Raw genomic sequence first — 26,023 nt, 5'->3', positions numbered from 1 at the left:
TGAAATTATATATATTTTGATCAGGAAAATGAAAAGAGTTGCCCATCCATCCATTATCTATACCGCTTATCCTCACAAGGGTCGCGGGGCGTGCTGGAGCCTATCCAAGCTGTCTTCGGGCAGTAGGCGGGGGACACCCGAAATTGGTTGCCAGCCAATTGCAGGGCACACAGAGACAAACATCCGCACTCACAATCACACCTAAGGGCAATTTAGAAAGTCCAATCAACTTACTATGCATGTTTTTGGAATGTGGGAGGAAACCGGAGTACCCGGAGAAAACCCACGCAGGCACGGGGAGAACATGCAAACTCCACACAGGGAGGCCAGAGCCGGGATCGAACCTACAACCTCTGAACTCTGAGGCGGGCGTGCTAGCCAGTCGACCACCGTGCTGAAAAGAGTTGTCATTTTCTATTTTATCAATAAATTTGGGAGAAATTAGTAAATAAGTAACTCCATGAATAACACCTCGGTTTAATGAGGAAAATGGCCCCGCCCCCTACCATTCCATCCTTGTTCAGTCGGAGTCACTGCAGGGGCCGATTACAAACTCTCCATTGGAAATCGTTGTACTTATATTGCTTATAATGTCCAAAAACGGTGATCAATTGGCACCTAAATCTATGTGGACATCCCTATTAATGACCACTTCAACATTCAAAAGGATTTACCCTTTCCGTGGCTGATTTATACGAGAATAAATAGTATAAAGATGCAATGCCTGTCCTGTTGCTAGCTGCCAGTCGCCGTCTGCCTCCTGAGAGTTGATACGAGTTTAGCGTCTATAAATGTCCGAAATATAATCAGTCGGGGTTCGTGTGCGCATTCATGCTCTTGTCCGCTTTTTGGATTTTGTGGAGGTCAAGTAGCTCACTTTTGTCTTAACAGGTATGTTATCAATGGAAGTTATGTCACAGTTTTTTAAGGTGTCGGATGGAGCGCCATGAAGGTACGGTTAATTTGATGATCTAAGCCTCAGAAGTAAAAAGCCTTAAAGTGCACTTCCAAAATTGGACACTAGATGTAGACATAACTAATTGGAACACTTAGAACACTCCAGCTCAAGTAAATCCCTTAGTTTAACATACACATAACAAAGTCAATGCCTTTACAGTATCTTTGCAAGTGTCTTACAAAGATTACAATTATGATAATAAAGCATATTATGCTTGGGATGTAATCCCATAATTGGAATTTGATCATAGAGTAATATGCGTTGATTACTGTTAATAGTAGTGTAACTGTTACTTTTCATTTCAATATGATAATTTCTTTTATTTTCTCTTGAATGTTGTAACGTGATAATAATGAGGAGTAAATGAAAGAATAAGCTTAGCTTTTATGCTACAGTAGAATGCTTTGAAACTGCTTTGTGTATGAAGATGCCCGTGTATATTTACTCTCAAAGAACACACATGCGATGTAAACAAGTTTGAAACCTATTGCTTACATGAGAGAGAATGTAGCAATGTGAATTAAATACATGGTATTCATTATATTTCATTATATTCATTATATTACGCTGTTTAGATATACAATATTAAGCATTACAATGTTTTAATGATATGATCATTTTTACTTGATATTGTGTTCATTTTAGACAAGCATGTTGTAAATGAAGGCAAAGGACGCTCTTCTATTTTCACACGTCGTTTAATAGCAATATCAGCCGAACACGCTCTTCCTCATGAGCTCCCCTCGCGAGAGCCGCGCAAGACAATTGCGAGACTGAATTACCGTAAATCCGCAACAAATGTGCAAAAACAAATTTAGCATTAGTATATGACATCTCCCCCTCTTTTGTGTTATTTCAATTACATCAAAATAAATTCGAACTGGACCGTAAATCCTGGTCCATCTTTACAAAACCGTAATAATCAAAGTTGCTTCTCAAAAATTAAATTAACCTTCAACATAACATAAATTTCAACTGCGTATGAATAAGATATGAATAAGAATAAGAATGCCTTTATTGATCCCACAGTGGGGAAATTTTCATTGTTACAGTAGCAAAGATATAGGTCACACAGGGGCGGCGGCATAATGTGGCCATTAATGTATAACATTGACGGCAAACATTTAGAATCAAACCTATGTAGATATACGCAGTAACATGTGTATATACACATGTGTATACACACCAACCTACATCTACATAAAAAATATGAGGAACACTCATTTCGGCCTGTACATAGTACAGAGGAAAAAATACTCTAAGTGACAGTGCTGCAGTGCTGTAGTGAAATGTAAGGAACAGCATTGGATAAAAATAAAATTAGACTAACAGTAGTGGGGAATGTTGAGTATTGCACGGTATTACAGTAGTGGGGAATATTGGGTATTGCACGATACGAGCTCAGGTGCAGGACTGCACAATTGCACTAATGACCGCCAGTTTGTAGAGACTACACAATGTTCTTGTTAAAGAGTCTGACAGCAGCAGGCAAGAAGGAACGGCGGAATCTCTCCTTTGCACAGCGAGGGTGTAACAGTCTGTCACTGAAGGTGCTGTGGAGTGCTGTTAGGGTGCCCTGGAGGGGGTGGTCCGGGTTGCCCAGCATTGATGACAGCTTGGCCAACATCCTCCTGTCCCCCACCGAGTCCACAGAGTCCAGGGAGCAGCCCAGGACAGAGCCGGCCCTCTTGACCAGTTTGTCCAGCCGCTTCTTGTCCCGGGCCGAGACGCCGCCTGCCCAGGTGACCACTCCCTGGAAGATGACCGATGCAACCACCGAGTCATAAAAGTTCCTGAGGAGTGTCCCCTGAACCCCAAAAGACCTCAGTCTCCTGAGTAGGAAGAGTCTGCTCTGACTCTTCCTATAGAGGGCGTCTGTGTTGTCGCACCAGTCCAGTTTATTGTTCAGATGAACACCCAGGTACTTGTAAGTTGAGACTCTCTCAACATCTGTTCCCCGGATGTTCACTGGTGCAGGTGAAGAGTGCTGGCGCCTACCGAAATCCACCACCATTTCTTTGGATTTCCCCGCATGGTGGTGGATTGCCTCAGTGCATGCATCAGTATCAAGCAATTGCACAATTACTGTCATTCCTTTAACTTTTCTTGAACATTCTCAACATTCTTTTAACAAACCTATTTTTTCCCCAAAGGCCATGTGTCTTTCAGTCGTTACAGGTCAAGCCTGTTGACCGGTTTGCACACCCGTCCAGAACGGGTCACCTTCTGAATGGGCGGAGAACTCAAGGACGCTGACTCGCCCCGACATACAGAAACAGTGTCTTCCATGTCGGTGTTGACAGAGTGGATGCCCGTCACATTACACTCGTTGGACGCTCCTGGAACTGGCTGGGGAACTGGCCCTGGCTGGAGATGACAGCGATTCCGCCTCAGCTGTGCTCCTTGCGGCGTCCGGATAATGAAGGATCTAGGCGTTGTACTCTTGCATGAAACCACGGCAGGCAAACACCATGACTTCTCGTGATCCAGTTTGGAAAGCACTCGTTGTAAAGCCGGCAAGGTTCTGGCTCCATGGCGACGATTAAAGTAGTGAGCTTGTTTAGCCTTTTCCTTCCTGTCTGTTTCCTCCACAGCCATCCTGCTGGGCCACTTTGGTTTGAGGTTCTCCTCCAGAGTTGGGAGTGTAGTTCAAATTTTCCTCCCCATCAGCGGCTCAGCTGGGCTGTAGCCTGTGGTGGAACAGGGAGTAGCTTTGTAACACATGAGCGCCATGATTGGGTCCTCCTGCTTTAGGATCTTCTTAGCTGTCTGCACCGCTCTTTCTGCTTGTCCATTGCCTTGCAATGGATGGTTAGGGCTGGACGTGTGGTGTTGGAAGTCGAGTTGCCTTGCGAACCCCTGGAACTCAGTGCTTGTAAACTGGGGACCATTGTCACTTACAATCTCATTTGGAATACTAAATCTCGCAAGAACTGTTTTCAGGTTTTGGATTGTGTAGTCGTCGTAGATGGCAGGTGCAATATTTCGATGAACCTTGAATAGTAATCCGAGATTACAAGGTAGTGGTGTTGTTTAAATTCACACAGATCCATACCACTCTCTTCCAAGGTCGCTCCGGAAGCGGTGTGGATAGGAGTGTCTCCTTTTGTTGAGTTCTTTTCATTTCAGAGCACACTTGACACGATGTTATGAGCGTGCTTATTTCTGATGAAAGTCCGGGCCACCACACAGATGAACCCGCTCTCTGTCTACATTTGATAAGACCTTGATGTCCCTCATGGATTTTCTGAAGTACTTCACCTGTCATTGATCTTGGCACAACAATCCTGCACCCTCTCAGAACTAGGCCATTATGCACTAACAGCTCTGACTTGACTTGAACATATGCTCTAGCGTCTACTGGCACTTTACTGATGTGCTCAGGCGATCCTTTCTCTATGAGTGTTGTAACACACACAAGTTCGGGATCAGCAACTGTTGCTACCCTTATTTCATCCATCTTACTCTTCGATGCCGGGATCCCTTCCACCACACTAGCCACGTAGCAGGCCACGTCACTGTGTGTTTCATTTACAGTGTTTATGTTAGGTAGTGGGCTGTGCGACAACATGCCCGCAACAATCAGGATTTTCCCAGGGGCATATTCGGCTACGGGATTGAATCTCATAAATCTCATGAGAAGACGCTGGCAACGTAAGGGCACATTGTCAGTGGTACGATTATTGATAAGAGGCACAAGCGGCTTGTGATCAGTTACCATCTTAAATTGTTCCAGTCCATTAAGGTATCTATCGAACTTCTCGCATGCCCAGACACCAGCCAAAGCTTCCTTCTCCATCTGTGCGTAGCGAGATTATGCGTCACTAAGCCTTTGGGAGCAATATGCTAGAGGTTTCCAGTGATCCCCATGGAGTTGGAGTAGCACACCACCCAGTCCATAACTACTTGCGTCAGCCGACACAGCAGTTGGTTTGCTCACATCGTAGTAGGTAAGTACCGGTGCAGTTGTTAGCAAGTCCTTAATGTTCTCAAAAGCTTGTTGTTGAGCTTGACTCCATGTCCATACAGCATCATTCCTTAAGAGCTCGTGCATTGGCTGGCTCACTGTTGAAAGGTTCGGAATATACCTTCCCAGGTAATTCACCATTCCGAGTATCCTTTTCAGCTCTTTCACATCAGCTGGTGGCGACAGCTGCGGCATAGCCTCCACCTTCTCAGAATCTGGCCCGATGCCAGATTTGTCGATGAGGTGGCCAAGGAAGCCCAGCTGACCCTGTTTAATTGAACACTTCTTCTTGTTGAGCTTCAAGCCAGCAGTCTGTATGCGTTGCATTACCTTCTCCAAGTGGTAGTCATGCTCCTCCTCTGTGGCCCCGTACACCAGGATGTCGTCCATGAAGACCTCGACCCCTTCAAGGCCCCGAAGAGTCTCCATCATCTTCCTCTGGAAGATCTCTGGTGCGCTTGTAATTCCAAACGGGAGCCGTTTGAAGTTGAAGCAGCCGAAGGGGGTGATAAATGTTGTGATCTTACAGCAGTCTGGATGAAGGGGTATCTGGAACAACCCGCTGGCTTCATCCAAGGAAGAAAAGACTGTAGTTCAGCTCAGTTTTGCTATGATTTCTTCGGCCGTAGGCAAAATGTAGCGTTCTCTTTTAACAGCCTCATTCAGCCTTTTGAGGTCGATACAAATGTGGGCTTTTCCTGTGCTCTTCTTCAGGACTGGCACCATTGGTGCACACCAGTCAGTGGGCTGCGTAACCCTGTCGAGTATTCCGTTTTGCTCCATCCTCTGTAACTCCTCTTTCACTCTTTGCAGCATGGGGAGAGGAACGCGTCGCGCTGTGTGTGCCGCATATGGCTGAGCATTTCCTTTTAATTGTATTCTCACTGGTTCAGTCTTTAAGGTTCCATGCTCACCATATGCTCCTAGGTGACCTCTGTTGGTCATTATCTCGTCCACTCTCCTGACGAGGTTCATTTTCACAGACATTGGCCGGCTAATGAGGTTATTCACCGAGCGCCCACGGATAACATAAACTGTGAGGGGGTAGGCTTTACCTTTATAGGTTACTGTGCTGTGAATCCGACCTAAACATTGCAATTCACCTCCTGGGCTATCAAGTGGAATGCCAGATGGCTGGAGTTGTGTTTTGGGAACAAGAGAGTGGTAGGTCTGTTCGCGGATGACGTTCACGTCTGCCCCGGTGTCAATCTTAAATTCTACTGGTGTAGAACACAGCAACAACTTGATGGCATTGCGCTGCAGACCCATCTGCTTTTGTCACTGCCCCAAGGAAATAAGGTTGCTGTTGCTGCTCTGCCTGCTCTGTGACCTCACTCATTCTTATTCCTACACACTCTGCTCCAGTGTCATACTTTGTTGCACGAGTTACATGCGGATTTCTTAGCAGAGCAATTTTCATTCTTGTTATGCTTTGTCTTCCCACATTTTCCACATTGTCCCTCTCTTTGCTTGCCATGTTGCTTGGTGCGCCTGTTGAACTTGTATTGAATTGAATTTATTTATCACTTCACGTACCATCCGGGCTGTTTCTCCTTGCATGCTGACTTGGGTTGCCACCTCTTCACACTGCCTGACTGTCTCAATAGTCAACGCCAGCATTAGGTCGTTCGTCAGCTGCAGTTTACGTGAAACTTCTTTGGGTCCCTCTCGCGCCGAAGTCACAATGTTTCGACAGTTCGTACAAAGCCCTAATGAAAGTCTCCGCCTTCTCACCCGGCCGTTGTGTGCGCTGGTGGAAGCATGCGCGCTCATGTATCACATTCCTTCGCGGCACAAAATAGTCATAGAACTGGCCCAGCACACGTTCAAAGTCATTTCTGTGTCCATCTTCAGCAAAGGTAAACGATCTGTAGATGTTCTCTGACTCGTTACCCATGGCGTATATCAGGCTGCTCACCTGCAGCGCACCGTCTTCTCGGTCGAGTTTTATAGCAGTCCTAAATCTCACAAAAAGCTGCTTCCAATCTGGCCACTGACTTGGCTTATCGAAGGGGAAACTCGTTGGAGGATTAAACTTCGCCATTGCGAACATCCCACTTCTGACACCATATAAATGAAGGCAAAGGAGGCTCTTCTATTTTCACACGTCGTTTAATAGCGATATCAGCCGAACGCGCTCTTCCTCATGAACTCCCCTAGTGAGAGCCGCGCGAGACAATTGCGAGACTAAATTACCGTAAATCCCCAGCAAATGTGCAAACACTAATTTATCATCATTGTATGACACATGTAATGTTTGCTTTGAGCCCAATATCGTGTTTGTTTTAATATCATGCTTGTTTTAAACAAACTAATATATATATGAATAATATTATGTGCGGGCGGCACGGTGGTCGACTGGTTAGCACGTCCGCCTCACAGTTCAGAGGTCGTGGGTTCGATCCCGGCTCCGGCCTCCCTGTGTGGAGTTTGCATATTCTCCCCGTGCCTGCGTGGGTTTTCTCCGGGTACTCCGGTTTCCTCCCACATTCCAAAAACATGCATGTTAAGTTGATTGGACACTCTAAATTTCCCCTAGGTGTGATTGTGAGTGCGGATGTTTGTCTCTGTGTGCCCTGCGATTGGATGGCTACCAATTCAGGGTGTCCCCCACCTACTGCCCGAAGACAGCTGGGATAGGCTCCAGCATGCCCCTTGTGAGGATAAGCGGTATCAATAATGGATGGATAGATATTATGTGCAGTCTAAGACTTGGTGAGCTAAGAGGGACTTGTTTACACAAATGAGCAGCCAACGCCCTAGCTAGTAAAGATGGTGTAATGGAATTTTACAGGACTGGCCCTAGGCGCCTGCCTCAGTGGGTGTTACTGGGGCATGCAGTTGCTTTGGAAATTTCTGGAGAGACACAGGCTATATAAGGCAGAGGTCACAGAAGCTCTAAGCCTTTTTCCTGCAGATGTTCATGGAGACACCTTGACCAAGGATTAATTTAGCATTTTTTCCTGTTTTGGGATTTTTCGAACTTGGAGATGTATTAATCCTCACCCGTTCGGACATAACCAAATTGTCACTTCGATAAGGTAATCAAAAAAACCTGTTATCACGCGTATAAAGAGAAAGGCCAGTCTAGTGTCTAAATTTCTTAGTTGTCCAAATTTATCTTATCGGAAATCATGTCTTAGGGCTGTTAAGGACTGATCACTCTTAAAAGCTCACCCAAATGAGACTATTATTTCATTGCATTTAACCCATACTTATTATCCATCCATTACCTATACCGCTTATCCTCACAAGGGTCGCGGGGAGTGCTGGAGCCTATCCCAGCAGTCTTCGGGCAGTAGGCGACACCCCGAATTGGTTGCCAGCCAATCGCAGGGCACACAGAGACAAACAAACATCCACACTCACAATCACACCTAGGGGAAATTTAGAGTGTCCAATTAACCTACCATGCATGTTTTTAGAATGTGGGAGGAAACAGGAGCACTCGTAGAAAACCCACACAGGCACTGGGAGAACATGCAAACTCCACACAGGGAGGCCGGAGCCGGGATCGAACCCACGACCTCTGAACTGTGAGGCGGACGTGCTAACCAGTCGACTACCGTGCCGCCCCTGTACTTTAAATAGTACAACCTAAATTGACATTTAACCACAGTCACTTTGCGACAAAACTATTAACTAATGATAAAACCATATTGTCGCTGTCCTGTGAAAAACACGTATCTCAAATTTTGGAAACTTTTTTAATTTTCACATTAATGCAATGTCTGTAACGCAGAAACACCATTAATGTAAAAATAAGAAAATGAAAAAAATAGAGATAAGTGTTTTTCACACAACAGCGACAATATGTGAGTAGGAACAATTCAGTGTTTGCTTACCCAATCTCCAAAGAAAGGGAGAAAAAGAAAAAAATCAATCAATCAAGAGCAATTGCAATATCTTGCTTAAGAACATGAGTTTTGCTTATCATCTTGAAAATTTCAGGTCATTGTCCAGGCAGTAAGATCTCTCCTTCAATGAAAGCGCTGGCCCGGGCCACAAAGCTTTCCTCCCTGCAGCACGCGCCTTCTCAACTTCAGGCCACAGTTTCTGTCTTTTTTCCCAGTCCGCTTTGGAGAAATCATTCTGGAAGCGCTCTCCAGACTTGATCTCTGCAGACACATGAAATAAATTGCAAGATGATACCTCCGGGTCTCGTCTCCTTCACAAACTGAGGCTTCTTCCCCAAGCAATGGACGTCTATGAGGTCCGCCAGCTTGTCTTTCATACTTAGCAGGACAACTTGACATATCTTGATAACTTCCTCTCGAAAATTTTCCTGGTTCCATTCAGGCACCCCCAACACCTTTAGGTTCCATCTTCTTGTGTATCCTTCAAAGTCATCCATTAATTTCTGCACCAACTTTACTGGATGCCCGACCGTTTCAATTCACTTTTCCAGATTGATTATCTTCATGGACACTTCTTTGAGATCGGTGCACACCCTCTCAACTTTGCCATTCAGGTCACAGATGTTGCCATCAATGGCGTCAAACCTTTTATTTATCAAGCTCCTCAGGCTAGAGAGTTGAGGGTGAATATTGCCGACCAAAGTGGAGCTGAAAGCCTCAGAGGCCCTTTTCTTAACTGCAGGAGATTTGGTAGGCATTGCTGGAAAAGAAGGAAATTAATCCCCGAAAACATAGGAGTCGTCATTCAGGTCTCGAGAATAATCATGTCCACCACTAGCCAAAGCGTTTGCCGAGCTAGCATATTCTCCTCGTGCAAGAGACCCACGGTCGTGTTTTTTGCCCATTACTGCAGCGAAAAGAGGTAAAGATCTACAAAAAAAAGTCACTGGTCCAAAGTTATACTGTTACAACATTTGGAAAAACAGGAATCCGTAATGTGTACTTTTTCACAAGTCTCTTGTTTAAGTTTGGTGTTCAGCGTCTTAAATCACGTCTTCTCAGGCCATCAGCTTGGATCGCCCCAAATTGCGCTTCTCGTTACGGCGAGGATGTCGCACTTACAAGGACGCCCTGTACTACAAGGACCAAGATTCCTTGCAGTTGAGCATGTGCAGAGTGTCCCGTGCATTTGGGAAATTCCAATCGCTGTATACATGCATGTATATTCAGGTTATAAAAGGGAGTAACCCAGGCATGGTATTCGTAATTTAAAAGAACCTGAATACTGCCAATATTCAGGTTTGAAAATATTTATTGGCTGCATGTAAACATAATAATGACTACGTTTGATGATCCTAGGCGCTACGTTTTCTGGGGTTTTATGCCCCTGGCAGGGTCACCCATAGCAAGGGGCTATGTGTCCTGACTGTTGTTTAGTGCATATGCACTTTATGCGTATGCACTAAACAACAGTTCACAGTACCCACCCAGTTTGGAGTCATTGGAAGGGGTGCTGGAGAGTGCTTCCCCAGGGCATTTAGATTTAAAAACTCAAACCGTGCTAAGGGGATATTTTAAGCCTTTTAAGAATCTTGACAGCTGTAAATATAAATATACATAACGTACACACATTTAGTCATTTGTTTACAATCAAACCATTTCACAGCTTTGCATGTAGACTAAGGCCCACTGTTAGCATTGGACTACACCAAAAACATACTGCATTTACAAAAATCATACCCTGAGCAAGTGGTCCTGGGATATACATGAAGGGACGTTGTAGTAGTGCAACACAGCAGATGGAGGTTGAATGATGTTTTTCGAGGCCTGCCCAACACTGCTGAAGCGATTGTTCCTGGTCATGGCAAAATCCTTATAGCTGCTGCTTCCATCCTCTAATTCAAAGAACTGGCTTGGGATCACTGCATGCTGTTTAGATACACTGCACAGAAAATTACACGAACTGAGTAAATCCATCAAATCTAAACCTACATGTACTTCATTTCATTATCATAAATTGGCCTCGTTGCTGTTTTATAAGAAAATAGCCAGGTTGCAATCAAGAAAAAGAAATAACATATAATAACATAACAAACACAATCATTAATATTTGTGTACATGTTCATTGTTTCCTCGTTTGGATCCTCCCATAGTCCAAAACATTTATATCAACTTGTAAATGTAAAACTGTATTTTACGTGTGAATGTGAGGTGTCTTTGTGTCTCAAGTCTCATTGATTGCCTGGTAATCTGTTCAGGATGACATCGCCCCTCTGTAACACAACTGTAATAATAGGGCTGTACCAAAAGCGTCTAAGACTCAAAGCTGTGTTGTCTTTGAATTGGCAGGAGAGTGACATACCCTTTCCAACTCTCAGAGTTTGTGCCTCCATTCCCGCTATAGCCATATGAGCTCACAATGCGAGCAAACTTAATATAATTATGATGACGATGATGATGACGATGACTACAAGTTAATTAAAAAAAAATACAATAGTCGATATTGAAAGTAAATTTCTTGACCAAGCATCCTCCAACTGCGTGTCATAGGACTACTTTTTCACAGTGAGCAAAATTGTATCTAGCAGCTACAGCAAATTTTGTTCCGTTCAACTATGTGAAAAGCGGACCGAATTTGAGGAAGAAACATGGCAAGGAACACTAATAACCAGAGCTGGGAAGTCAGTCCCGGGGGTGGAACGGTCTGTCTCTCCGTCCCGGACGGATGCCCATTTTTGGGGCGGAGGACGGGGGGGTCACACGTTTTAATAAAGGGCGGACTAAGCAAGGACGGAGGTGGATTTTAGTCCGGCCCACCAATCGGGCCTCATGCGTGTGACGTGGTCACGAAGCGGCCAAAGACCTACTCGGCGAAATGGGCAAATGACAAAAATTGACTCCGAACACTTCAAACGCACCACTAGTTACCCAACTGCACAGGAGATTTTTCAACAGGAGATACAGCGGGAGTTCTACTAGTACGACAAGTGATGAGACCCAGTAGCGTGAGCAGTGGCAGAGCCAGCACACCGGCAAGTGACGTCAGCATGTCGCTTGACTGTCCGCTGCTGCAGGAGTACGTAGCTTAATTTGTGCAAAAGCTAAGCAAATAAATAATAAGAATAAGAATAAGAATAAAAAGGCCTTTATTGATCCCACAGTGGGGATATTTTCATCGTTACAGCAGCAAATATATGGGTCACACAGAGATGGCGGCATAATGTAGCCATTAATGTATAATATTAACAGTAAACATTCAGAATCAAAAACCAATGTAAATATACGCAGTAACCATGTGTATATACACATGTATATACACACCAACATATATCTACAGAAACACCTTTTTAGCCTGTACATAGTACAGAGGAAAAAAAATACTTTAAGTGACAGTGCTACAGTGCTGCAGTGAAATGTAAGGAACAGCATTGGAAAAGAATAAAAATACAGTAGTGGGGAATGTTGAGTATTGCACAATATGAGATCAGGTGCAGGACTGCACAATTGCAGTAATGTCCGCCATATTATAGAGATTGTGCCAATGTTCTTGTTAAACAGTCTGACAGCAGCAGGCAAGAAGGAGCAGCGGAATCTCTCCTTTGCACAGCGTGGGTGTAACAGTCACGGAAGGAGCTGTGGAGTGCTGTTAGAGTGCCCTGGAGGGGGTGGGCCGGGTTGTCCAGCATTGACTGATAAATATTCAGTCATTGCATTTTCTCTTTTACAGAGCCGCCTTCATTCATTGCCTGCACAACGCCTATCATGTGCTTCCCAGTAGTCACATTGCACATGCATATTCTGCCCTCTAGTGGTTCAACACATGTAATACCATGGATAATGCCACAGGACGCCATTTCACCTCACTGGCAGAAACACGACCAGCCTGTCTTGTGTGTGCAATCCGGGATAGTTTTGTTAACTAACTGTTCACATTTAGTACCTTATCCCTTTGCTTGTGAAGCATGTCCTTGTGTGGGACATCTTTAGACCGTAAAAATCTCTACCAGCATATACGTTTAACTGACCCGGAAGTGGGAGTCTTTGTTTCCTCTTAAAATAACCTTGCGTTATTTTGCAATAATTACTTTATAAAAAATGAAAACGTCTTAAGTTAAAACGCAAACGTTTTGCAATGAAATGCAATAGTATTGTGAAATTACTCAATCTGAAATATTCTCGTCATGTCCCCTGGTGTGCTCCAGTCGGCATCATCATTATCTTCATCAAATCACGAAGGGGTTGTGTTGCAGCTAAACACTATCTTGGTTAAACAATTGTAAACAATTCAATCCACTCACGATACTCTCAGTTGGTAAGTGGATGTGCACAGAAAATTAGTCAGCTAATGATCTTTAAATAATGTTTATGAGTGCACAGAGCTTTAAAAGGACAAGGACGGACGGGGTCGGGGGGCGAGAATTTTTATGAATAAGGATGCAAGGACTAGGCTGGAAGGGTAACCAGGTTGCGGACGGCGGGCGGAGGACGGAGCACGGACCAGCAAAAAAGGATCAAGTGCCCAGCTCTTCTAATAACCCTCAAACTTAACCTGAATCTTTTCAGCTAAGCATTTGACAACTATGTTGGTGTTTTAAGCATTGTTTCCAATAATGCAGCTGGTCTGCAGGAGAGTAAATTATAGAATTTTTTTGTGCAAAACTGAAATTCACTTCACTTCACTTCAATTAGTAATGGTCATTATTTGCATTCATCTTAACCTCATAGGGTCTATTTTCATTACCCATACATACTGTTTTTTGAAGATCCTACCACAGCATGACTCTGGTTGTGTCCAAACCCAGAGGTTGTGGGTTCGATCCCCGATGCTTGTGACCATGTCAAAATGTCCTTGAACATGATATAATCCTAACATTGGTGCATTGTTACAGCCCTACTTAAAGACTTGTATGTTACAGTATATTTAATATGTTATGTGCTAGGTTAATTTAACCTCAGTCAAAAGGGTCACGTTGAAAAAAAAACATACAAACCATGGGCGGAGCCATGGGTGGGGGTGAGCCTGTGCACACCCAGGCCCACCCAGATTGACAGATTGCCCACCCAGTGAGATACATGAAAAAAATATATAGTTTAAACATTTTTGTAAATTATTAAAATATCTTAAAATTTGTATTTTTTTATGTGTTTTTTTATTTATCGAATATTAAGCATGCCATCATCGTGGTTGTCTAAAGAAGATCTGAACTTCACATTATTCAGTTTGTCATTTTATTTGAATATACAATGTGCCAGGATAGGAGGATTGTGCTCAGTAAGAGAAATATTCAGGCCCACCCTGATTTTTCCAGGCCCGCCCATTAGCCACGTTCTGATACAAATAATACAATAAAAACAGTAGTTTTGGCTGCTCATTTATATGACAACTGCAAATGCAAAAGGGTCCCAAAGGGCAATTTTTTTAAATCAGTGTGTACTGTATTTGTATTGAGAATTTGAGTAATGCAATCCCTCTGCTGGTCACTCACTTTTTATAAGGAAAAAGATTACATATAATAGTATGTGACTGACCACTCAAATAAAGAATGACAAATCTAGGAAATCTCACTTATAAAATACTGTATTACTCGTGCTGTAATTATTTCATGTCTAGTGTTTTCTTATATTCTCACCAGACGTTGAGTCTCTTGCCAAAAACCTTGATGCTGTTGAGGTGTGTGATTGCTCGATCCACAGCATAATCATCCCCCATCTCAACCAATGCTGTGCCAGGAACACTCTTCATAAACTTCACCTAAAATCACTCACAGTTAACAACTGCATTATAATAATTGCATTTTGCAATGATTAGTGCTTTTCTGATATCACTGACATATTAAAGCAATTGATTCTGAATATTTGAATTAATTTTCATTTTCATTTGTTTATTACCATCAGAGGAGCACAGTATATGGTTAAGCCGCTTTTCTACTGCATGTTGATTGATTCGTTTTTAATAATCCAAATCATGTATTCAGAAATATTACGATGTAGGATTTGTTGGGGTTGTAAAAATATCCAACAAACACAGCATGGGTGACAAACTAATTTTAGTCTCTCAATTATTAAGCAGACTTGTCACCTGCATCCATAGAGTTTTTACATGTATTGTTGTTTAACTATTATCTATCCATATAAGCCAATTAAGAACAGATCCTGTTTTGCAATACCTACCTGGATGCAGACAGCCAGAGTAAAACAAGGTAAAGTAAAAGCAAATACAGCTGAATACATATACAATAAACAGTAAAGAAAATAAAACATAATACACACACTAAACATTAAATAATGATAATACAAATACGAATATATAAATAACAGACAAAATCTCCAATCAATATACCATAGCTCCCTTCCTAGAATTATATATTAGGGCTGTCAAAATTAAAGCATTAACTGGAGATTAATTTAAATTTCATAACGCACTAAAAAAACTCAGTTAACTCAGTTTTATTTACTTCCTGTAGCAGCTGACCTCTGCTCACTCTGTAGCCAAACTTAGAGGAGAGTCACTGTCGTAAAAACTGAGTTTTACATAGTTTTAATTTAAAAGGTTGCTTGACGGCTCATTGGAGAAATCCCAAATAATTTGCACACTTTCCACAGTCGAATTCAACTACCATATTAGTTGTACGTCTTTGGTGTATCGTTCAACTGTTGTATTTTACAGGAAAAGAATCGTATTCAAGGAACAAAAAAGCTATTAGAACAGTCTTTGAATTAAACTATACTTTTCTTTTTTTTTTCCACATTAATTCCAAGAGTTTACTCAAGTAAATATTGGTTACAAGCTTGGTAAAAAATTGTAGTTGAAGAATGTGATTAATCGCGATCAATTATACAAAAATTGTAATCGTTTGACAGCACTAATATGTATATATATATATATATATATATATATATATATATATATATATATATACACATACAGTATGTATCTTGACTAATTACGCACCAACCCATTGAAATATTCCAGAAAAAATGGGGGAGAAATGCCACAAAAACATCAACTATCTAAAAGTTAACAACAAAAAACAGAGGAAAAAAATCCATGAATATGTGAAAAAATGATAATAAATCAATGAATGCAAATCGGAGCGTGCTGAACTGCGAATATGCGGGGGTCGAATATAGTTTTAAGTTGTAATGTCACCAATCGGCACAAGATAGCAGACATGGGCTTAAACTGGGTGTTGTAATTCCCTATACTAAAATGTGAATAGGCCTAATAATTGTTTGCAGAACATGATACCTCAGTAATATTAACATTTTTAATAGATTTTTGTGAAAAATGAACGCAATGAATTGCATGTCGTGTATGCACGTACATATCCATTGTTTTAAATACCATATCTCATACCTCTGCCCTGCTAAATAAACATCATAGACCAGCATGTTTTTTGTTGTGTTTCCATGCTGGTCTTGCTCGTGACACCAGCATAACCAGCAGCAAAACAAAACAGCCAAGATTCGAACAGCCAAACGGTCGGTCACTGAGCAACCCGCTCTATCAACTGAGACAAATCAACCCAGGAAGACCGACATGCTGTTGTTGCCCTGCTGGTAGCTGTTAATAACAGCAAGACTCCAGCTGGCCTCCAGCTATCACCAGCTCCTGGCAGGGCCCCAGCAACTGGCTGGCCCGGCTGGGCGGCTGTGGCTCAGTCCATAGAGCGGGTTGCTCACTGACCAAAGGTTTGGCTGTTTGAATACTGGCTGTTTTGTTTTGCTTTAGCTGCTGGTCTTGCTGTTGACTGATGCAAGACCAGAACGAAAACACAATAAATCCATGCTGGTCTATGCTGTTTTTTTTTCCAGCAGGGTGGTTAGGAAGTGGAAGGAAAAGGAAATGAAAAATTGTGGCCCTTTCCAGTATTTAAGTTTCCCTGATACAGGTGTGATAATAAAGAAACATTTGTGTCATCAGAATCATGACAAAGTGTGACAACAGCGTGGCACAATAAAAGTCCAAAAAGTATTGAGAGTTGTGAACATGATAGCACACTAGTGGTAAGCTGTTGCGCAACACAATGACATAAGCAGTTAGTCAACTGGTAGCCATGAGTGTAGCTGCCACAGTCTTGTTTCTTTAGTGTCACATCTTGTAGGCTATTTCAGGACAACGAAGGTCTTAATTTTCCCAAAATAAATTGAGTGTAAGAATAAGACCCCCAAACTTACCTTTTCAATGTTGCCGTACAAACAGAACAGGTTGAAGATACGGGTGCAGTTCATCTTGGACGGATGGAGGCCACTCACCATGGCAACAGAGCTGGAGGCGTAGGAAGAGTAGGATGCCTGGGGGAGAGGGTAGGACACTATATCTGGAACATCCACCGAGGTCAATTTGTACCTGCTGCTGCTAGGCATAGGCAACAGAGAGCAGTGTGACCCTGAATAAAGATAAACCAAGAGCTGATATCATTGATGAATCTCGGTTCTGCAAATTTCATGACAAAATTTGGATTAAAAAAAAAATAATAATAAAATTGATTACTGTATTAGAGTTGTTGCTATTAAAATTATTGGCAGACAGCCATTTAATTAAAAGCAGAACTAACATATGAATACTGATCATTTTAATTTCAGTAGATTACACAGGAATTACAGGAGTTTTTACATCACATTTCAATGAAGAATGAAAAATATAGTGGTTCTTTAATCCACAAAAATGTTTAAGAGACTGGCCTCATTAGCTTCTGCAATTTTGATTTTCTTAACAGTACAATAATAAATCCACAAACAAAACATTCATTATTGGGTTATTTCTGTGTTAAAATGCGTATAATAATGAGTTGGCATGTTTACGGTCTTACCATAATTGTTGTCACTGGATGACGATGGGTGCTCACCTAAAATGGCCTGCCTTTGCCTACCCTTTCCATGATCTGAAATACATGTTCACACAGCTCTTAATAATCAATTTGGGAACAAAGTTACTACTTTTACAACAAAAATGAACAACTGACAGTCAAAAGGTCAAAGCACCAACTGACCAAGGCAGTTGGAATAAGTTCAAGTTTGGACCCAAACTAAACTGAAGAGTTCATTCACCTTTCATTCAAATTCAAAATCTTTTGAATTTGAGGATTGATTGTCATTCCTTCACAAATGGAAAAATGTATACCTTTCCATCAAAGAAAAAGTCAATATGGTCACTGAAATAGCATCCATGTATCTATGACGATACCGCTTATGTCATGTGGGTCGCGGATGTGTTGGAGCCTATCGCAGTTGACTTTGGGTGAGAGGCACTCTGAACTGGTCGCCAGCCAATCACACAAACAACCATTTACACTCTTATTCACACCTATGGGCAATTTAGAGTCTTCAGTTAACCTATCATGCATGTTTTTTTAACATGGGCTGGAGGCGGAGAATCCGGAGAAAACACACAGAAACACATCGATGCATGATGGCAGGGGACATTGAGTCGGAGTGAGCCATGTTCCGTGCCTCCATTGTTGAGGCGGCCGATCGGAGCTGTGGCCGTAAGGTGGTTGGTGCCTGTCATGTCGGCAATCCCCGAACCCATTGTCTAGCTGAAGAAGGAGTCCTAAATTATTTCTGGACGGCTTTGAGGAAATTCTGGTCCACCATGCGGCATCTCATGAGAGGAAAGCAGTGCACCATTAACATTGTGTATAGTGGAATAGGGTGCTGCTGACCTCGACTCGGGATGTTGTGGGTCGGTAGGGAGAATACTCTATTCCACCGACACACTTTCAACTGAGGAAGCAGAGTCTGGAGACTCCGAGGTGTGCTCTCCTATCTCTGGGGTTGAAGCGAAAGCTGCCTTTTGTCACGATTCTGTTCATAACTTTTATGAACAGAATTTCTAGGTGCAGCCGAGCTGTTGAGGGGGTCCGGTTTGGTGGCCTCAGTATTGCATCCCTGCTTTTTGCAGATGGTGTGGTGCTCTTGGCTTCTTCAAGCCGCGACCACGTTGAGATGTTTGAGAGCATGAGGTAGCTCGGGCATCTGATTAGGATGCCTCCTGGACGTCTCCTTGGTATGGCATGTCCCACGGGCAGGAGGCCCTGAGGACGACCCGGGACACACTGGAGAGACTATGTCTCCCGGTTTGCCTGGGAATGCCTTGGGATCCCTCCAGAAAAGCTGGAAGACGTGGCTGGGGAGAGGGAAGTCTGGGCTTCCCTGCTGAAGCAGCTGCCTCTGCGACCCGACCTCGGATAAGCGGCAGATAATGGATGGATGGATGGATGGATGGAGTATGCATATGGTTATTAATCACCGCTCTTCCGTGTCGCCATGAAGGAGGTGAAACTGCTATCTTCTCATGCAGAGATATGGAGCTGTTTGTGAGTATGGGCCCAGAACTCAAGACCCCCTCATCAAGATTTCCTAGTGTTGTACGGTCCTCTGCTGTCAGATTCTTGTCAGAAAAGAACACTGTCCCTACTGTGAAACGTGGTACAGGCTCAGTTATGTTCTGGGCCTACTTTGGTGCATTTGCCACAAGGCGTCTTGAGTGTGTATAGGACACAATGAAATTTCAAGACTATCAAGGCATTCTGGAGCTTCCCAAAGTAAAAAATCTTGGTATCAGCTGCCAGGAAAGGGTTCTTCAACAGGATAAAAATCAAAAAGATAAGCCCAAAAATGTCTAAGAACGAAACATCATGCTAATATGAAGCAGCCCTCTATAAATCCTGATTCAAATCCTTTTGAACATGTGTGGACATGCAGTAGCTGAAACATGCAGTATGGAGAAGATATCCTTCAAAGCTGAGACAACTGGAGCAGTTTGTTCAAAAGTGGACGAAAACAGTTACAGAAACTCTTCAGTTGAAGTGATTGGCTCAAAAGGTTGTGCAACGAACTATTTTTGAAATTTATTTTCATCCAAGTCAGTTAAATTTGTTGTTTGTTCTTTGGTTGGATCACAAAAAAAAAAATGATGAAAAAAAGCAAGGTCTAGTTAAGTTCAATTAGCTATTTTTGTTACATATTTATGAATCACGACTTATGCCAGTTTAAAGTTATTTTAGCGACCATTTGGGGTTTTATCTATTTTATTAATGGAAGACTACCAACTGCGATTGGCTGGTAGCCATTTGTGGGTGTACCTAACCAGCTGCCTGAAGACAGCTGGGATAAGCTCCAGCTCGCCCGCAACCCTTTTGAGGATAAGCGGATCAGATAATGGATGGATGGATGAAAGAGTACCGACATTTTTGTCGACCAGCGTATTTCTAGACAATTTGCACAAAAACAAGTATATAAGGCACATTTACAACTTGAAGCCATCCAATTTCTGGTCCAAACAAAAAAAAAGCACAAGATCTTTACTGTGAGATATCCTGCCAGACTTTGTAGGAATAACAATATTTACAAAACTTGGAAAAAACCTTAGAAAGTTAATTTAAATGTAATTTCAGTGATGGTCTACGCTACCTGAAGAAGATCAACATGGTATGACAAAACAAAACACTTTAACGATAACATACAGAAGCAAAGATTGATCATAATGAGTTCTTCACACACACACATCACTTTTAAAATGAAAATGAATGAACAGACCAAGTTTTTCAGCAAAGTAAGTTATTTTGTGTATAATACTAATACAAAAATGCGTTGCATTATAGGGTTGTGTATTACCAATTCAAGCTTACTGTGTGATAAATAATACATCAAGCAATAAGGACAGCTGAAATAATGTTAGTATGTTTACAATCGCATCAGTTATTGTATCGTGAGGGTAGGAATTTGTGATAAAATAGACCAGGGGTGGACCCCCATGAGCCGTCACCGTAAGGTGGTGGAGGGGTTTACGTTTCCCAATGATCCTAGGAGCCAAGTCTGGGCTTTACGCCCCTGGCAGGGTCACCCATGGGGAACAGGTCCTAGGTAAGGGACCAGACAAGCTTGGACAACCTTTTCCTTTGCCCAGATGCCCTCTGGAGCCAGGCCTGGGGGTGGGGCTCGATGGAGACCGAGCTGGTGTACAAAGCAGAGAAGTTCCGAGTAGATATAGTCGGGCTCGCCTCCATCCATGCACAGCTTAGGCTCTGGTACTCAGTCATCTCGAGAGGGGGTGGACACTCTTCCACTCTGGAGTTGCCCAAGGTGAGAGGCGCCAAGCAGGTGTGGGAATACTTATTGCCCCCACAGCTTGGCGCCTGTATGTTGGGGTTCACCCCAGTGGACAAGAGGGTAGTCTCTCTCCGCCTTCAGGTGGGGGGTACGGGTCCTGACTCTTATATGTGTCCATGTAATGAAACAGAAGGTCAGAGTACCCACCCTTTTTGGAGTCCTTGGAGGGTGTGCTGGAGAGCGCTCCCCCAGGTGACTCCATTGTCTGCTCGGGGACTTCAATGGTCATGTGGGCAATGACAGTGAAACCTGGTAGGGTGTGATTGTGAGCAACGGTCCCCTGATCTGAATCCGAGTGGTGTTCTATTGGTGGATTTTTCTGCTTGTCACGGATTGTCCATAATGAACACCATGTTCAAACATTAGGGTGTCCATATGTGCACTTGGCACCAAGACACCCTAGGCCGCAGTTCGACGATCAACTTTGTAGCCGTATCATAGGATTTGTGGCCACATGTTTTGGACACTCGGGTAAAGAGAGGGGCGGAGCTCTCAATTGATCACCACCTGGTGGTATGTTGGCTCTGATGGTGGGGGAAGATGTCGGTCTGACCTGGCAGATCCAAACGTATTGTGAGGGTTTGCAGGGAACGTCTGGCAGAATCCCCTGCCAGAAAGAGTTTCAACTCCCACCTACGGCAGAACTTTTCCCACGTCCCGGGGAAGTGAACCATGTTTCATTCCTCCATTGTTGAGGTGGCCAATTGGTGATGGGCCGTAAGGTGGTCGGTGCCTGTCGTGGCAGTAATCTCCGAACCCGCTGTTGGGCACAGGTGGTAAAGGATGCTGTCAAGCTGAAGAAAGAGTCCTATCGGGTCTTTTTGACCTGTGGGACTCCGGAAGGATCTGACTGATACCGGCTGGCCAATTGGAATGCGAGTTCAGCGGTCGCTGAGCCAAAAATCAGGCGTGTGAGGAGTTTGGCGCGGTCATGAAAAATGACTTCCAGAAGGCTTTGAGGATATTCTGGTCCACCATCCAGTGTCTCAGTAGGGGGAAGCAGTGCACCATTAACACTGTGTAAAGTGGTGATGGGGTGCTGCTGACCTCGATTTTGGTACGTTGTGAGTCGGTGGGTAGTATACTTGGATGACCTCCTCAATTCCACCGACATGCCTTCCATTGAGGAAGCAGAGCCTGGAGACTGCGAAGTTGGCTCTAATATCTCTGGGGTTGACGTAACCGAAGTGGTTAAAAAGCTCCTCGTGGAAAAGCGCCCCGGGGATGGATGGGATCTGCCAGGAGTTCTTAAAGACTCTGGATGTTGTGGGGCTGTCTTGTTGACACACCTCTACAACATTGCGTGGACAACTGGGACAGTGCCTCTGGATTGGCAGACTGGAGTGGTGATCCCCATTTCTGAGAAGGGGGACCGGAGGGTGTGTTCCAACAACAGAGGAATCACACTCCTGAACATCCCTGGTAAGGTCTATTCAGGGGTGTAAGGTCGCGTCTGGAGGTCGAATCTTGGATTCAGGAGGAGCAATGTTGTTTTCATCCCAGCTGTGGAACAGTGGACCAGCTCTACACCCTCAGCATGGTCCTCAAAGGGGCATGGGAATTCTCACAACCAGTCTGTTTTGTGGACTTGGAGAAGGCATTCGAAGGTGTCCCTTGGGGAGTTCTGTGGGGGGTGCTTTGGGAGTACGGGGTACCATGCCCCCTAGTAAGGGCTTTTCAGTCCCTGTAGTTTGGTCCGTATTGCCGGCAGTAAGTCCGATTTGTTTCCAGAGAGGGTTGGACTCAGCCAAGGCTACCCTTTGTCACCGATTCTGTTCATAACTTTTATAGACTGAATTTCTAGGCACAGCCGAGGCATTGAGGGGGTCCGGATTGGTCACCTCAGTATTGAATCTCTGCTTTTTAAAGATGATCTCCAACTCTCACTGGAGTGGTTCGTAGCCGAGTGTGAAGCGGTTGGGATGAAAATCAGCACCTCCAAATCTGAAACCATGGTCCCTAGTCGGAAAAGGGTGGAGTACCCTCTCCAGGTCGAGGATGAGATCCTGCCCCAAGTGGAGGAGTTCAAGTATTTTGGAGTCTTGTTCGCGAGTGAGTGTAGGATGGAACGGGAGATCAACAGGCGGATCGGTTCAGTGTCTGCTGTGATATGGACTCTGTATCAGTCTGTTGTGGTGAAGAAGGTGCTGAACTGAGAGGCTCTTAATTTATCGGTTTACTCTATGTTCCTACTCCCACCTATGGTTGTGGGTCAGGACCGAAACAATAAGATCCTGGATACAAGCAGCGGGAATTAGTTTCCTTCGCAGGGTATCTGGGCTCTCCCTTAGAGATAGGGTGAGAAACTCTGTCATCCAGGTAGGACTCAGAGTTGAGCCGCTGCTCCTCCACGTTGAGAGAAGCCAGATGAGGAGGCTTGGGCACCTGATTAGGATGCCTTCTGGATACCTCCCTGGTGAGGTGTTCTGGGCATGTCCCACTGGCAAGTGTCCTCGGGGATGATGCAGGACACGCTGGAGAGACTATGTCTTCCGGCTAGCCTGGAAATGCGTTTGGATCCATCCGGAAAAGACGTGGCTTGGGAGAGGGAAGTCGGCTTCCGTGCTGAAGCTGCTGCCTCTGCAACTCGACCCCTTTTTGGCCTACGGGACTCCGGAGGCAGCTGACAGATACCGGCTGGCCAAGCAAAATGCCGCTTTGGCGGTCGCTGAGACAAAAAATTGGGTGTGGGAGGAGTTCGGTGAGACCACCAAAAATGACTTCCGGACGGCTTCAAGGAAATTCTGGTCCACGATTCGGCATCTCAGGAGAGGAAAGCAGTGCACCATTAATATTTTGTATAGTGGAATAGGGTGCTGCTGACCCCGACTCTGGATGTTGTGGGTCAGTAGGGAGAATACTCTATTCCACCAACACGCCTTCCACTGAAGAAGCAGAGGCTGGAGACTCCGAGGTGTGCTCTCCTATCTCTGGGGTTAAAGTAACCGAGGTAGTTGAAAAGCTCCTCGGTGGCAAAGCCCCGGGAGGTGGATTAGATCCGCCCGGAGTTCCTAAAGGCTCTGGATGTTGTGGGGTTGTCATGGTTGACACGCCTCTACAACATCGCGTGGACATCGGGGACAGTGCCTCTGGATTGGCAGACCGGGGTTCTGGTCACGCTTTTTAAGAAGGGGGACCGGAGGGTGTGTTCCAATTACAGAAAAATCACACTTCTCAGCCTCCCTGGTAAGATCGATTCAGGGGTGCTGGAGAGGAGGCTCCATTGGGAGGTCGAATCTCGGATTCAGGAGGAGCAATGTGGTTTTCGTCCCGGCCGTGGAACGGTGGACCAGCTCTACACCCTCAGCAGGGTCCTCGAGGGTGCAGGGTAGTTCACCCAACCAGTCTACAAGTGTTTTGTGAATTTGGAGAGGGCGTTTGACCGCGTTCCTCTAGGATTCCTTTGTCGGATGCTTCGGGAGTACGGGGTACCGAGCCTCCTGATAAGGGCTGTTCAGTCACTGTACCACTGATGTGAGAGTTTGTTCCGAATTGCCAGCAGTAAGTTGGATTAGTTTCCAGTGAGGGTTGGACTCCACTAAGGCTGCCCTATGTCACGATTCTGTTCATAGATTTTATGGACAGAAATTCTAGGTGCAGCCAAGCTGTTGAGGGGATCCGGTTTGGTGGCCTCAGTATTGTATCTCTGCTATTTGCAGATGATGTGGTGCTGTTGGCTTCTTCAAGCCGCAACCTACAACACTCACTGGAGCGGTTCGCAGCCGACTGAGAAGTGGTTGGGATGAAGAGCAGCACCTCCAAATCTGAGACCATGGTCCTCAGTGGGAAAAGGGTGGAGTGCCCTCTCCAAGTCAGGGATGAGATTCTGCCCCAAGTGGAGGAGTTCAAGTATCTTCGGGTCTTGTTCGCGAGTGAGGGTAGGATGGAACGGGAGATCGACAGGCGGATCGGTGCCGCATCTGCTGTGATGTGGACTCTATCGGTCTGGGCTTTTGTGCTGAAGCTGCTGCCTCAGCAACTCGACCCCAGATAAGAGGTAGATAATGGATGGGTAGATGACCAACACACTGCAATGGAGCGTGGGAGGTGACTACTAATTAAAAAATATTCTGTTTTCTGAAGCTCTTCAATAAAATATATTGGCAAAATAAAATTAGTTCTTTCTGTTGGTCCTTTGGACATTAAAACAAATAACCATGTTTCTTTATCCAGATAATATCAAACATACTTGAAGCGGTCAATCCCCCAAAATTCTTTGCAATATTATATATATTATATTATACTTTATATATATATAAAGTTCTATGCGCCATCACTAGTGTAAACATTGCATTCTGATTAATATTGCGTTTTTGGAAAATGAGTTAAGCAGCAAAATCCACCCGTTTTTAACCAGCTCAGGGGGCGGTCAATTTGTCACTTTCTGTTGACTGAAAATTATCCCACAAGAAGAAAAAAAAGAAAATATTGCTGGTCAAGGTCACAAAATACAAGAAGTCAGGACTGAAGTACGATGGCAGCGCTGTCAATGACTGAACCACAGTGCTGTGACTGGTTGTGTCATGTTTCTGTGTTCGGTGGCTGATTGTGTAATTTTTCCAGTCCCTGAGCCTGGAGGATGGGCGGAGCATCCAGTGCACACCTGCTTGTCATTACAATCAGCCTGGTATATATATATGCTGGAGAAGTGGTAGCTCGTCGCTGGAATCTCTTGCTGTTGGTCTGGTTCCCCTATTAGATCGCGTGCTTGTGTTCGCAGGTTGTGACTGTGTTTTGAGTTGGGTCCTTGATGTTATAATTTGCTTTAGTCCTTTTTTTGCCACCTTTATTTTGTCATATGGGATTGGGCATGGCCTGATGTCTCTCAGTATTTAAAGTCGAGTTGCTCAGTGACGTATTGTCAGAACGTCAAGCTTTTCTATGCCCTCTGCATTCAGCCCTGCTTTCTGTTATGTGGTGATTTTGTATATAGAGACTCTCTGTTTTTCCACTTGTGTCCAGTCTGCTTCTGGGTCCAAAATTTAGTTCCTCGCGTGACAGTATGTTCTGACCTGTCATGGACCCAGCAGACTCAGACACAATTTCCCAAGCAGTGCATGCTCAGAGAGAACTGCTCGGCAGAAATCAGCAACTCCAGGGGAAGATTATGGAATCAATTCAGAACCT

General features: G+C 44.2%; 1 protein-coding gene across 1 annotated transcript in view; it reads right to left on the bottom strand.

Moving 5' to 3' along the window:
- Positions 1-26,023, bottom strand: part of hnrnpll (heterogeneous nuclear ribonucleoprotein L like) — a 79,797-nt gene that overhangs the window by 2,561 nt on the left and 51,213 nt on the right. The window contains exons 8-11 of the mRNA XM_086044429.1: positions 17,596-17,667; positions 16,961-17,172; positions 14,413-14,534; positions 10,523-10,724 (exon numbers count right to left, since the gene is read on the bottom strand). Coding sequence (XP_085900555.1) covers positions 10,523-10,724; positions 14,413-14,534; positions 16,961-17,172; positions 17,596-17,667 — 608 coding nt within the window. The remainder of the gene's footprint in view (positions 1-10,522; positions 10,725-14,412; positions 14,535-16,960; positions 17,173-17,595; positions 17,668-26,023) is intronic.

Source organism: Filicampus tigris, chromosome 11 (assembly GCF_054856515.1).
Source record: "Filicampus tigris isolate MCC_2025a chromosome 11, RoL_Ftig_1.0, whole genome shotgun sequence".
Lineage (NCBI taxonomy): Eukaryota > Metazoa > Chordata > Actinopteri > Syngnathiformes > Syngnathidae > Filicampus > Filicampus tigris.
The sequence above is the reverse complement of the archived record's forward strand: the minus strand, read 5'-3'. Positions and strand labels throughout refer to the sequence as shown.